Source organism: Pangasianodon hypophthalmus, chromosome 11 (assembly GCF_027358585.1).
Source record: "Pangasianodon hypophthalmus isolate fPanHyp1 chromosome 11, fPanHyp1.pri, whole genome shotgun sequence".
In the NCBI taxonomy this organism is placed as follows: domain Eukaryota; kingdom Metazoa; phylum Chordata; class Actinopteri; order Siluriformes; family Pangasiidae; genus Pangasianodon; species Pangasianodon hypophthalmus.
This window is the reverse complement of record NC_069720.1, coordinates 8,575,803-8,591,279: the sequence shown is the minus strand read 5'-3', so window position 1 is coordinate 8,591,279 and position 15,477 is coordinate 8,575,803. Positions and strand designations below refer to the sequence as shown.

The window sequence follows — 15,477 nt, the reverse complement described above, 5'->3', positions numbered from 1 at the left end:
ATTATAAATATAATCATAAAATATGTATAGTAGCTTGAAGTGTTAACAATATGCAAAAGCTGTTCAATTTTAATAATTTAATAATTATATATATATATATAATTATATATATATATATATATATATATATATATATATATATATATATATATATATATATATATTAATTATATTATTAAATTATATTAATATATTTATTTAATTTAATAATTACTTGTTAATAATTTGTACAAATATTTTAATTGTTTCATTTTTTTATTACTCCTTTGCAAAACTTCTTAGGTGTCCCTTTTAGGACATTTGGTTCAGACGTGTTAACATTGCGACAGGATAAGTCTGCCCTCGTCATGTTTATCTCACTCTGGTTTAATCTCAAATTGATTTCCATGGGGCACAAGGTGCACTATATAAGGACACAGAAACCTGTTATTTCAAACCCTATGTAGTGCACTAAGATAGGCAGTAGGACGTCATTTAAGATCCAACCAGGCTAACACAGCTAGTTTAGCCTCCCACCAAGTTAGCATTGCTTTGTCACTGAGAAGAGATTGCTCTTAGCTGCGTGTGCATTTTAAATAACCCATGGACATTTCCTAAAAATAACTGATATCTTATCTTTGCCCCAAACAGAGCAGTTTAGCACTAGATTTATTATTATTTCACCAACTAATTTCCCTTGAAAAGCTTAGGAAGCTAACACAGCTAATTGAATGGTATGGTAGTTAGCTAGTTAGCGTAGCATTTCAGTATTAGCTAGTTCTTAGCTAGCTGATTTAGCATAACAAAAATAAAACGAAGCCGGAAAACATGTCCTGTGCATGCACTTCAGCGGCACGACTGCTCATAACTTCAGCCCACAAAGGTAAACACACTTTATTTTCTGTGCTCATGTTTTAGCTGCCTAGCTAACAAGCTACTTGACGTAAGCTAATTTACAAGCTACTTGACGTTAGCTAATTTAGAGGGTTTTCCCCCGATATTGGTTAGCTAGCTAACACATCACTCTGTTCAGGCTTGTCAGCTTATACTCATGTCTAATGATATTATGATTCATAATCTCATGTCTTCTAACTGGGAGCAACCTAATATAAAAATCATTCGTGCTTTGGAAGAATAAAGTTGTTAAATGAACAAACACGAATAAGAAATACGTTTTAAGCTGACACCTAGGATATTTAACTTGGTTTATTCTTCCTCTTATTTCCTTCTTCAAACAGCAGTTTGAAGGACTGTCACATTCCTTACAGAAATATGTCACAAGCGTTAAAGGAAACCTTCAGCCTCAAACACATTAAATATGTTTATGCTGGAATATTTCTGATGTGTTTAGTGATTCTGGTGCTGATTTATTGGTTGGTGGTGTGTTTTCCTTATTCCCGTGAGAAGTCAGCGGTTGTGTCCCGCGCTGACGTCAGAGGGTGGACATTGCTAGTGTACTTGCAGTGACGTGTTCAAGGAGGGTAAATTTCACTGATCTCAAACGTAAGGGGTAACGATCAGGTTTTGCTGTTAGCTCCTAAAAACGAGCTTCTGTTCTCACTCACCCTTTTCCAGCATTGTTTAAAGTCATGTTAATGACAAATCCAGTGTAGAAGCAGTGCAGAGAGTAAACGCTGGACCGCTGGAGTCAAAGTTCCAGAATGCAATGCGGCTAACAGCTGCGTTTGGCTCGAGGTCACACCATGTAGTTCCCAATCGTTAACTAGTAAAGGCCAAAAAAATACCACCTCAATGTAAAAATCCTATTCATCAACTTGGGGTAGTTTTTTCAACTACGAGTTTCTTCCCCATTTACGGAGCGAAGTCAAATCAACATGGCTGCACACAGCATCAGAAATAAACAGCGTAGCACTTCTGACCTTTAAATGGGTTATGCTGTATATACAAGTATTAGTTTTAGAGCAATCAACATATAGATTTAACAAGCGAATATATCTGCAAAACTGACTATACTGTTTATGGAGAAAAATATGTGTTGCATTCCAACCTGCAAATTACCATTTATGAGGTAAATCGAATGTAGTGTTAAACTTAAATTTGAGAGTTAGAATTTCTGATCTACGACTAGGAAAAGCCAAAGACAGAGCCCCCTTAACCCTGAGTTCAGCAAGTGACATCCAAGCAACATGGCTGCTCACACCGTCAACAGTGAACAAAAGAGCACTTCTTCACTTTTAAACATGTTATACAGTATGTACTAATGTTTGCTTTATATTAACTAACTTACAGACATCGCTTGTTAAATCTATAACATTGACTATAAGGTTCACTGTTTTGAGGAAGTAAACATACCCATCAGCTTGAATGTACAGAGGTCCAAAATTACATAATTCCAAATTACGTAAATCGAACTCAGCAGTTACAGCAGGACAACAAGCATGATGGCGTTGATGTTGGTATTAATTTTAGAAGCTATATATAGCTACTACTGTTTCTTATTGGAAAGCTGGACAGTGCAGACCCACATGTGACAAGAGGAGCAGTCGCTACACACTCACAAGAGAAAAAGTGACTAGTGTGAATGTAGGGTTATTCTGTGGCAGTACCTTCATCACTAAATGGTATTCCTGTTTGTAATTGCAAGTCAGTTAGTTAACACTTGGTGTGTGGGTGTGTATATATAATTAATTAATTATAGTTTGTTTGAATGCAGGGTTCTCAGGCTCCAGAGTTCAGCTGCTCTCTCTGAGCCGACCAGTGACTCACGAAATCCGTCTGACACGAAGTGTCCCTGTCAGACCCTTCTCAGAGTCGTCTGTGTATTATGCGTCTAAGGACGGAATCAAAGATGGCGATGGTGGAAAGGTAGACTTCTTTTTATATTGAACTTGCATGTTATGTTTTATCTCTAAATCAGGATGTTTAATTCAAACTGAGTTGCCTATCTGTTTTTTTTTTGTTTTTTTTTAAAGAAATCTGTAAGTGAAGGAAGTGGCAAAAGATCCAGCTCAGGCAACTCGGGGAAGGGTGGCAGTCAGCTTCGTTGCCCCAAATGCGGAGATCCCTGCACACATGTGGAAACATTTGTTTGTGAGCATTATATTACAGTTATTCAACATCTTATCTGTAGTTACTGTTATAACTTGCTTCATGATGCCCACATTTCCTAATGTTATTGTGTCACTTGGCCTTCTGCATTTCTGTGTGGAATGTCTGGCTGTACACTGGACAAACTGTTACTAAAATTAACAGCTTGCATAACTTCACTGTGTTTTCCAATGGCCAGTAATTAGTTTCATTCCTAACCTACCAGCCAAGTTTTTTGTTTTTAAGCATTTGTAGTGCTTCTGTGGTTTTTGGAGAACATTGTACACTCGGGTCCATAAATATTTGAACATAGACAAAGTTATTGTTAGTTTAGCTGTCTGCCACAGTATATTGGAGTTGAAATTAGTATAACTTCATAGCTGAAAGTGCAAACTTTCAGCTTTAATTTGAGGGCATTTTACATTCAAATCAGGTGAACGGTGTAGGAATTAGAGCACTTTTTTTATGTGGTTCAGATCAGATAAGATCACCCTTCAGGAAGTAGGCATATCTGTGTCAAAGTCAACAATCAAGAGAAGGCTTCACAAGAGTAAATACAGAGGGTTTACCACAAGATGTAAACCACTGGTAAGCCCCCAAAACAGGAAGACCAGATTAGAGTTTGCTGAAAATATCTAAAAAAGCCTGTACAGTTCTGTGGATAGATGGGATAAAGATTAATCCCATCAGAATGATGGGAAGAGAAAAATATGCAGAAGAGAAGGAGCTGCTCATGATCCGAAGCGTACAACCTCCAAACTCACCAGGAACAATAAGCCAATAAGCTACAACAGTCACTGCTGGCAGTCAAGTCAATGACTTGTGATTAGACCTGAAATACAATGAAATTACACTTCTTAGTGCATCTGTCACATAAAACAAATAAAAATGTTCAGGCATTTGAAGTTTGCCTAATTTCTGGTAGGCCATGCATCATCATCCTCATCATGATCATCATCATCATCATTATCATGCTTTCTGAGATTCAGAACTTTCTTCTCATGATCTCCAGTGTTGTTTTAGCTTAAGTTAGTTTGCTTAATTTCTGGGCCGTTTAGCACATAGTAGTTTTGGTTATTAAAGCGATGTGATCAGTGTTAAATGTTTGCATCCCTGCTTGGTCCATCTTTATTTGGCTTCCATTTAGATTTGTGTGGTTGTGTATGTCTTCTAAAAGCATTTTAAACTCTACTCTAAGCAGGTTATGATGTTTCTCTTTGTCAGCTTCAACTAGATTTGTCAAATGTGAAAAATGTCATCACTTTTTCGTGGTCCTCTCGGAAACGGACACAAAAAAGAGTCTGAATAAAGATACTGAATCAGCTGCCGAAGCTGTGAAGCTGGCTTTCCAACAGAAACCCCCACCACCCCCCAAGAAGGTACCTGTATATCATGCTCATGTCTTTTTTTATTATTGTTATCCTTCTTTGAGAAACTGAACATTTCTAGAGTACTTACACCAAAAAAAAATCTTATGTAACTTTCAACAAATGAAGTTGAAAGGAGCAGGGCCTCCTTTGCTAGCTTGTTATTAGCACGTCTGAATGATGCATTCCTTTCCAGATCACTGAACTTTGTGAATTTGTTTTTCAGACTAATAACTGAAGACGTGTTTTAAAGTGCCTATTTTGTTCTCCCTTTTAATTAGATCTATGCCTATCTCGACAAGTATGTTGTGGGTCAGGCCCATGCAAAGAAGGTGCTCTCGGTGGCTGTGTACAACCACTACAAACGCATTTATAACAACATGCCAGCTGGCTCCAGACAGCACCAGGCAGAGGCAGAGAAGCAGGCCTCTCTCACTCCCAGAGGTTTGTACCACTTATGTGGTTTATATTGCAAAGAGACACTGCGAAGAGAACGTGTGTGTGCGTATGAAAATTTGATAGTTTGAGTCAGTTTAATCACTTGGTCTTTCCAGCATCTGAGAATTACTTTAAACCTTTCTTTTTAGAAAGAGCCAGCTGGTAGGTTTGTTAATATTAGGATAGAAGTTTTCAATAGTGTGACAGGTGTGCTGTCATAGTGCTCTGTAAAGTTAAGCTTTATCCCAATGGTCTAAAGTCTTGTTGCATGTAAGTGTCCTTGGTTTTTACTGCTGCATTGTGCAACATTGAGCATTGTTCGTGATCTAAGCATATGCTGCTTCCCAACCACATCCCTAATTTTTTTTGGCATCAGGAGAATAACCAGCATAATAGGTTGTTTCCGTGTTGAGATCAGTTAAACAAAACATGTTTAACATAACATGTGTAATAACATTTTTGCTTAGTCATTAAATCAGGGGTTCCCAAACCAACGGCTTCCCACATGGGGTCACTGGATACACAAATGGAGTTGTGAGAGAAACTCACAATCTCCTTTTGTTTTATTCTTTTTTTTTTTAAACAAATTAATATTAGAAATATTTCTATGAAAACAGATTTAGTGTGCTAAAATTTTGACATGTAACTGGGCACATTCTAACAAGACACACTTAAATGAAGCGTAGGCTTGCTATTGTAGTCTTTTTCACTATCCTGACATGCTACACTGTCGTATGACTTCAGCAATGAAATCTCCGTCTATCTACTCCACAAAACAAACTAGTGTTGTGTCTTAAATCACATACTTATGTACTATGCTAGACTGTTATTTAGTACTAACTGGTTATCCTATTACAGTTAGTGTTTGGATTTTAAAAACCTCTCCTTTAGCTTTCAAACCTACTGTAAGGTCTGTTGTGCATACCAGTCTTCTGGATTTTCTAGATTGTAAAATACTTTTGAATGTAAGGTCAGAGATTTAAATTTGAGCAGCTCAGGACAACAATCACGATGATGGTGGAACGTTTTAAAGAGAAGTCATGTCCAGCTCTGATTAATGTTGCTGCACATGAAATCGCTAAACATTTTACAGTTTGACTTGATCACCTGACAGTGAGGGATGCTTTGACTCTGATGTGCCATCTACTGAATGTCTTTTAATCTGTCAGATGTATACAAACTATACAGGCGAGTATGTGAACAATGCACACTCACACATGCACCGAGTATAAACCAGGCTCCTCTGCTTCGTGTCGGAAAATATCGCACCACCCATGTGTGGATTATTTTCCTATAATACCACAATCCATCATGGCGTACTCCATATGTATCATTCGAAGCTGGAGGTGATGGCAGAGATGAGATGCGCCCTTTCAAACACACCTCCTGGCTGTTTGAAATGCTGTGTCAAGAAATGCAAGCTCACCCTTCTGATTAGACTAGTAAGTCAGTGCAAGGACGTTACAAATATGTTACTGACATTTTCCAAATGTTTAAAAAAAAAATGTAGGGTGGTCAAGGCTTGGGGTCTCAGAAAATTCATAATGTCCATTTGGGATGATTTGGCCAAAAAGTTTGGGAACCTCTGCTTTACATTATATTTCTATTGACATTTTATTCCCTCTTTTTTCTTTTTAGGAATTAGGCCCTGACTAAAATAATAATTTGCACAGATACCAATTTCAAGCAGCTTTAAAGATTACAATAATGGATAATATCAGCCAATAAAATTTATATGGTTAAAAATTAAATGGCAGTGGCAATCCAAATGAAGAGTATACAGTTAAACAGTAAAATATATATACAATTATAAAATACACATAAACAAGCCTCTGTGACATTTTAACTCACACAAACAACAAACACCTAAATAACAAGAAGATTTGCAAAGTTGAATTCAAACAACCAGACTTAAAGAACGTTGCCTGGTGTCTCTAATTTGTGCAAAAGAACACAGCATTTGAATCCAGTGATGCTATAATCCATCAATAGGAGTCCCAGAGAGCATAACTTCACTTTACAAATGTATTATATTCAGACAAAAAAAAATCACTTGCCGAAAGCTGCCGTGAATGAGGATTATTATTTTTGGAAAATAATTTTTGGCTGATTTTATCGGCCAGCTCATATATCAGTCGGGCTTTAATAGGAACCGTGACTGCATGTTTGTGATTTGGCATTTGTACAATTAAAAAGTTTTTTAAAAAACCCTAACTGCAAAAGAAAAACTTGAAGTTGCTCAGAGTAAAATGTGTATAATAGTAGTGATATGTTTGTAAATCTCCTACTTTTTCTGTAGAGCTAGAGCTAAGACGTCGGGAGGATGAGTACAGATTCACAAGTAAGTGTCTTGTTAATGCCTATAACCTTTATGATTTCTCCTTTTGCTTTCTGTAATTCAGGTTTATAATTTCTATAAACCTGCAGGCAGACCGAATCCCTACACTTTCTGTTCATTTAATTTGATTCATTTCATGAACTGCGTTATTGTACAAATGCCAAACTCTGTCTGTTTTTACTTTGTTGTTGATCCGTGTAAGTGCGTTAGAGAGGATGTTGGGGTGGTGTTCTGGGGCATCATATGTAAAAATTAAAGTAGAAGACTTATGGGTTTGTTTTCTTCTGATCGTCTAACTAGGTTAGAGAAGCAGTGCACACTGAATGTAAGGATTGATTTTTTTTATTGATCTTCCAGGGGAGATTTCAGTCTCCTGCATGATTTAGTTGCGAAATTTCAGCAAATTCATGATGATCTGTTGAGTAATTACAGTGTTTGCTTTCACGTGGTGCCAGTCACCCATTACATCATCTTTTGGATTTTTCTTTCATCGTCTTTTTTCCTCCCACACTGGTCATTCATATTTAACTTGCGTTGTCCATGTTCAATGAGCATGTTGCTACAGGAAATCTATTTAGATCCCCTCTGTGGCTCAGCTGTTTTAGTCATGCAGCATTGATTTCTTTGAAAGACAGCAGTGACAGCAGTTTACGGGTTACATTGTCCTGTAATCCTTGAAAGATTTTACTAGCGGGCCAAAGTGTTCTCTTGCTTAAAGAAAAAAATCCACCATCAACAGTTTGCATATTAATTTTTATAATTAACATTTGACCTTCAGTAGCATTCAAGATTTGTTATGATGAAAATCTTTCAAAGATTTTCACTTTGGTTTATTGTTTCCTGTGTTATGGAATTAAATCTGTGCCAAAAGTATTGAACTTAACTTTTCACGAAATGGACAAAAATATACAATGAGAAAGAAGAAAAACACTCTGAAACTGAAAACAATGGACTCCGTGGCAAAATGTAACATGGTCTTCAAATAAACAGCATTCTTTATTAACAGTATTCTAAGCTTCTTTTTCACTAAGCATGGTTTATGAATGCGCTGCCAGAGTTGCCAGAGTTTTCGTTTACGCTTTCAAAGTTTTTGTTTACACGCCGCAAGTTTACGTTAGCAATTCTGGCATAAACTTCTCATGTGGGTGGGCTTAATAGCGATTTACATTGGTTAGTGAGATCTGGATCGAGCGCTCCCTGACCTGAAAGTAGAGACTTCAGTGGCGCGAATTATGGAGAGTGTTCTGGATGCAGTTCTCTGTATACTTACAGTGTTTGCACTTTGTAGTGGAAATTCCTTACTTCCTTACTTCCTTAGTATATTAGTTCCTAATTAATATTTGAGGTTTGGGTAGTCTTATACGACTATTTTTTCGAGATGAGCTCTCGGGAGCATCTCTACTTCCAGGTCAGGGAGCTCTCGAGCCAAATCTCAAAATCTCACTAGCCAGAGCTCATTCATAAACCATGCTTAGCGAAAAGGAAGCTTGAAAAACTGGTAACGAAGAATGCTGTTTATTTGAAGACCATGTTAAATTTTTGAGTTCATTGTTTTCAGTTTCAGAGTGTTTTTCTTCTTTCTCATTGTATATTTTTGTTCGTTTCTTGAAAAGTTTGGTTCAATACTTTTTAGCATAAATTTAATTCCATTCTGTATTACTCACAATGCAGTTTGACTACCTGCTGATAGTGGTGCCAGTAGGATTTAGCTCTTGCATCATATATACATTGGCTCATTCTGTTTTTTTTTTGTGTGTTTAATTACTATTGCAGAGCTGCTGCAGATTGCAGGGATCAGCCCCCATGGTAATGCTTTAGGAGCCTCCATGCAGCAGCAGGTTAACCAGCAGGCCCCACAGGAAAGAAGAGGAGGAGATGTGCTTGACTCCCCCCACACTGACATCAAGCTGGAGAAGAGCAACATCGTATTGCTGGGCCCCACAGGCTCTGGTATGGCAGCTCACACGTTTCATGGAGCCTAGCTGAGGAAAGAGGAGCTGTGCCTCCTACACTGAGACTGACAGGCACAGTGCCAAAGGAGACATAGTACATTAATAATAAAAAGAGCTGTGCATGTGGTATGGTGCATTCTCTACAGATATAGTGATGCCCAAATCCACAGAGTCACGGTCACCAACATTGTTTTACTGATCAGTGATAATGTATCGTTTGTAGTGAATCCGAGGTAATGATTGAAATGTCTGAATAAAGGTCAGGTAAAGGCCACACTGTGCAAATGAAGCCTTAAATGGTGTGAAATTACAGATGTCGCAGCCTGTGTGCTTGATCAGTATGTTAGAGACTGTACTGGCTGTGCTAAATAAATATTATTAGTGCATGCATGTTAGAGTTTTCGAAGTGCATCTCAGCAAAAAGCATTTTAAAAATGAGAGGCAAATTTGGGAAACCTTTTGTGTCCGTGATGCAGGTAAAACTCTCTTGGCCCAAACTCTGGCTAAGTGCCTGGATGTCCCTTTTGCGATCTGCGACTGTACTACCCTCACGCAAGCCGGCTACGTGGGTGAGGACATTGAGTCAGTTATTGCCAAGCTGCTGCAGGATGCCAACTATGTTATTGAGAAGGCTCAGCAGGGTAAGAAGGAAAAATACTTCATGATACTGAAATATTCTGCTCTTCCTTGTAGAATGATGGTCATGTAAAACAATGTGTGGGTGTTGTAGTGAGCTGACGTTCGAATTTATTTATTTATTTATTTATTTATTAATTCCATAGGCATTGTTTTCTTGGATGAAGTCGACAAAATTGGCAGTGTGCCTGGGATCCATCAGTTGAGAGATGTGGGTGGAGAAGGTGTGCAGCAGGTCAGTAATGAAGCACTATGCTTAAATGATAATCTCTTGCTACATCTGATAATAAGGCAAATGAGACTGTAGTTCAGTCTGAGTAGTGTTTAGAATATTTGTCACCATAACAACCTACAGCATCTTATAGCTGTTAGTAACTACAGATTTTAGTGCTGAAATATTTTCACTGAAATATCAATAATGTGAAAATATATAGTCCAATGGAATAGATAAAGAATATCTAATACTGCAGCTCCTTATTGTGCATTATTTTGATAGGGATTACTCAAACTCCTGGAAGGCACTATTGTAAACGTTCCTGAAAAAAACACCAGGAAGCTGAGAGGAGAGACTGTACAAGTTGACACTACGAACATCTTATTTGTAGCATCTGGTGCTTTCAATGGGCTGGATCGTATAATCAGCAGAAGAAAGAACGAGAAGGTTTGTGTTTCATGTTATTCATCATCCTGTTTATTGGAAAGAAATATTTCAGCTCTCACTGCAAGATGTACATTAAGTTGACATTGTCGTCTATATTATATTGTTAGTACCTGGGCTTTGGAGCACCGTCTAGCCTGGGTAAAGGCCGAAGGGCAGCAGCTGCAGCCGATGTGGCCCACATGACGGGTGGAGAGGTGGACGCTGTAGCCGAGATTGAAGAGAAGGACCGGCTCCTGAAGCACGTGGAGGCACGTGACCTCATAGAGTTCGGCATGATACCCGAGTTTGTGGGCCGCCTGCCCGTGGTGGTGCCGCTCCACAGCTTGGATGAGGACACGCTCGTCCGCATCCTGACTGAACCCCGCAACGCTGTTGTGCCCCAGTACCAAGCCCTTTTCAGCATGGACAAGGTACTGGGCCAGCGCACACTCTCCTTATTTACTCAAATGCTTATGAATTATAACTAACGGTACATGTGACAGCAAGTAATATTACTTCTTTAATTCAGATTTACAAACTTCAGGTATTTTTTTAAAACATTTTCACCTTGTTATTCTTGGATTACTGACCCAAAATAATTTCTCCAATAGAAATATGATTTTTAAAACTGATTTTTAATATTTATGAGATAATGTTACATTGTTAAACATATTTACTATTGGAAATAGATCATTCTGACCTGATCAGAACATGAAATAGTCAAATCATTTTAAATCTTTCTGATCTCAGAATTGAATGCAAGAAGGTTACATATTTAAAGCTTACAACTCCTCTTACGTTTAAACTCTTATTTCATTCTAGTGTGAACTCTCTGTGAGCACTAATGCTCTGCGGGCTATTGCTAGAATGGCACTTGAACGGAAGACAGGAGCCCGAGGACTTCGATCGATAATGGTGAGTGCTTATGCTTGTCCGCCATGTATATGTGTCCTTCCTAGTGCTCTTGTGTTGTTAATGTTGGTGGTGGTGTTGTCCTTCTACAGGAGAAGCTGCTACTGGACCCCATGTTTGAAGTCCCTCACTCAGACATCGTAGCCGTGGAAATAAACGAGGACGTGGTACTGGGGAAAACATCACCTCAATACGTAAGGTGAGAGCTCACGAGGAGGAGGAAATTCTGCTGAATCACAGTCATTAAGTATGACACATGTTCCAAGACACTGCTTTGAATGTGATGTCCTTTTGACAGAGATTCATTTCCTCTTCCTTAATTTTAGAGTGCATTTTTTTTTTTGCCTCATCATGCTGTTCAAGGAAGTAGCCAAGAGCACATGCACATGGGTGCTGAAAGTTAACTTTGATCACGTGACCAAAACACACTAATGTAATGTTGGATTTACTGAATAATTGCTTACTTTTTAGGCACTCTATTATAAACACATGCCTATAAGTGTACATTCAGAGACTTTAACCTATCCATGCAATATTCTTTTGTGATAATTCTCTAGCCCTTTATCAGTGTGAGTTTCTGAGTTTATGAGCTGGCTATTTTTAGTTGGCTTTGGCAGACTGTTCTCAACCCAGCACTGACATTGAGCATAAACAAACAGTAACACTGCTGTGCTGTGCAAGGTACACACTGCACCTTACACTCACACACACACACACACACACACACACACACACACACACACACACACTATCAGTGTCACTACTTGGCTTAGAATGAGCTATAACTTGTTCTAATGAAGATCAATAAAGCATAGTTAAATATATGATATATGATATAAGTGCATGGTACATGTTCCAGATGAACTGATATTGGATGTCCATTTAGATCATGGAAAACAGGTGATTGTACCTCTTTTCCATATGTGTGTAAATTGAATTACATATGGAATAAATCACTTTGGGGTGTAATAGGAAAATAATGAACTATGTGGCAATGAATGCAGCCAGACTGGTACCATGATGAAGCTGATTGTTTTCAAATAACTGCATGTCCCTAAATGTTTATTCCCCCGTTGCAATTTTACATTTACTAATGAATGACACATCATGCTTTTTAAATGTTTATTGTTCCATTTATTATTGTAGAACAACTGCAAGACAGGTTAGATCCTGTTATCACATGTTACAACAGCTATAAACAGTTATTCCCTCACCAGCCTTTTTTTCCCTCTGTTCTGAAGTTAATAAGATAAAAACCTTGTCATGTAAACACGGTGGAAAACCTCCAAAGTGCTGTCGTTGGAGACTGTCCCTAGAGATTCCTTCCATAAATGTTAAATGTCTTCTTCCAGAAATCTTCATCATATCAATGATTATACAATTTCTTTGTTAAAACAAAAACAACATAATTTTAATGGTCCGTTTATTATTGATGTTAATATATGTGGAGCGTCCACCATACAAGTCCCAATATCAATACAAATGATAACGTATTAGAACGAGCGCATTAATATAAAGCCGTGATTTTACATTGTTGGAGCTGCAGTTATAGAAAATTAATCAACACGCATTTTCTAACTGTTCAGAATTGAGAATTCATTAGTCCTGTGCTTCTTGGAGAAGCAGCTATTCAGTGTGTAACCCCCCCGCCTTTTCCCCCCCACAGAGCCCCGGCTAAAGAGGCAGCAGAGGAGGAGTACGACTCAGGAATAGAAGAAGAGAACTGGACCAGGCTGCAGGTTGATGCAGCCAAGAATTAATACAGTCAAAGTAATCTTGTTTATGCTTCTTGTTTAAGCTCTTAATGATGACCTGTTTCAGTCCGTTAAGTGATTATTCAACACGCAAGTACTTCCGAGGGCTCATGTACAAACAGAAATGCAGCCCTAAATGATCTGTCCTAATTTGTAAGCTGTAAGTTACAGTGTGGTATATTACATATATCCTGAATTTTGTGAAGAAAATTGTGTTTAAGAGAAATGTACTGTATTAACCACGCCTCAGAGTGAGCGACTGTTAATATTAAATGTAAAAAAAAAAAATATTATTTTATTCCTTACTAAATGAATGACGTGTTTGATTTTTATGAACTCTTTTTGAACCAGATAGTTATGGAGATTTAAGGTCATAAGTTCACTTAGAAAGCAAAATCCATATCCAGTCATTTTTCTTTATTAATTGAACACGTTGGTCATAATGTCACATGCAACAGTTTAATTATGATAGTTATCAGTCAAGGTACTTTAAACCTTTATACATGTTAGTTGACAGTGCTACATGGCTCTTTTATAGGGAAATGACTCTGTATTGTGGCGCCCCAGATGAGCTTCTTGCCAGAACTACTTTGTAATGAGTTTTTACAGTTCTTTATCAGAGTATCTGCTGCTGTCACTGTTACTCAAGCCGCAGTATTTTTGTGCATGGGTTTATTTTAATGGACTGATTTCAATGAGAAACTAAAGGATGATACTGCTGCCTCGGTGGTCCTTTCTGAGCTGGAATGCTTCTTGCTGTAACACATTACACGGTTACTCCATTTAATGCAGTCACTTCTGCTCTCTCCTGCTTGCTTGCTTGTGTGTATAGTCTACAAGTACAACTCGATTACAGCCTTAAATCTCTCTCTTCCTCAGAACAGTTTGGTGTAGCCCCACTCGTTCTGCAATTTTATTAATAAAGTGGTGTTACTGGGCCAATATTTTTTTGGGGGGGATTATGATGGCCTTCAGTTTGCACTATCTTGGCTGCTTAAATTGTGTAAATTTCTGCTTAGCCTTAACATCGCAGGATATCATTAACATCAATTATTTGTTCTACTTCCTATAGTTACAAATCTAATGCTTGTGAATTTTCCTCTGCAAGCAGGAGGGAGTAACGAGGCTAACTTATTTAATCATTTCATGTGTGGAACGGGAAACCATCAGGCGTTGGGGTGTGTACCGTACATAAATGGTGTAGCTCGATTTTCTCAGTCACACACACCTTCCAAACAGCGTATTGCAAGAGCAGATGTATCAGCTACAAGAGCAGTTTTGGTCTAATCCTATTATTAATCTAGTGCTGCAGAATGTAACCTTTATGTTTCAGTTGCCACAAATTATTTTAGACAGCTGATTCTTGATCAAAACTCTTACTCCGAGATGCTTGATGAACTTGAGCCCAGCCTTCATCAGTCTTTTGTAGAATGTCATGTAAATGTATGGATTAATAAAGCTGTCCTTGACTTTCTAATGGGCTCCGGATGAATTTCTCCCAGATCAACATATTGTATCAATAAATACATTTTGCTATTACATTCATTTACATTTATGACTATATGACTGAAAATACAGCTTTAACATCTGAAAAGGATTTGGAACAATGTAAAAGACATGAAGAGCTTTGAGAGATTGCCTCTTTCAATCAAAATTCGCAACACTTGCTTCTTTGACATCCTTGATTTTTCTGATGTTTTATCGGAGGCAAAAACAGTGTAAATATTGTTCTCAAATAAAGAAAATGATCAGTTTATGTTTATGATTGGTAGTCTGTTTAATAAAAGCCCACTACAACAACCTGCAGCCTGCTCTTTTACACAATTAGTCAGGAAAATTATGAGAATCTTAATACCAGTGGTGTGTAATGAGGGTGACGGTTGGAATTATTCCAAGGGCCTCAAGGGGACCTTGGGGAATGAAAACTGTTAAGGCAGGGATGAGGCCCAAAATTTGTGGAGACCCTGAACAAGATCATACTAAGCAAAAAGTAAAGAACTACAGCAGCATAACTTGGTCTTCTAAATAATGTAGGACAAGAAAAAAAAGAGCATATAAATCTCTCATGGGGGTATTAAAGCTTTACAGCAGCATAATAGTAAGATGATAATGTGTTAGAAGGTACATTAATAAATATAAATATGATATTAGCAGTGTTAATGTGGCAAGAACACAAAATGAATGGTAGCAGCATGATATAGAGCAGTAAATGGGTATATCAGGAAATTACCGGTGTAGTATACCAGAGAATTGTACATTTGCAAATATATAAATATATAATGTCATGATACGTATTGAAGAACAGAAATATCAGCAAGAGACACCGTACAGCAGGAGAAGTTCAAAAAGTTAGTCATTATGGTGAAGCTCGGTGTTCAGAGGGAACATGAGCTTGAGCGATATTGCTTATGTT

General features: G+C 37.8%; 1 protein-coding gene across 2 annotated transcripts; it reads left to right on the top strand.

The window, feature by feature from the left end:
• The first annotated feature begins 424 nt into the window (after positions 1-424).
• Positions 425-14,541, top strand: clpxa (caseinolytic mitochondrial matrix peptidase chaperone subunit Xa). Of its 2 annotated transcripts, XM_026930547.3 has the most exons (14): positions 426-862; positions 2,654-2,805; positions 2,913-3,030; positions 4,252-4,406; positions 4,676-4,838; positions 7,132-7,173; positions 8,944-9,120; positions 9,599-9,763; positions 9,905-9,993; positions 10,255-10,419; positions 10,527-10,829; positions 11,221-11,313; positions 11,403-11,509; positions 12,977-14,541. In XM_026930547.3, exons 1-14 carry the CDS (start codon positions 808-810, stop codon positions 13,068-13,070), a joined length of 1,878 nt encoding a protein of 625 aa, XP_026786348.2. In that variant the 5' UTR covers positions 426-807; the 3' UTR covers positions 13,071-14,541. The 2 variants fall into 2 exon arrangements, with proteins under 2 accessions (XP_026786350.2, XP_026786348.2); XM_026930549.3 differs by lacking the exon at positions 7,132-7,173 and having other exon boundaries at positions 425-862.
• The last annotated feature ends 936 nt before the right edge of the window (positions 14,542-15,477 follow it).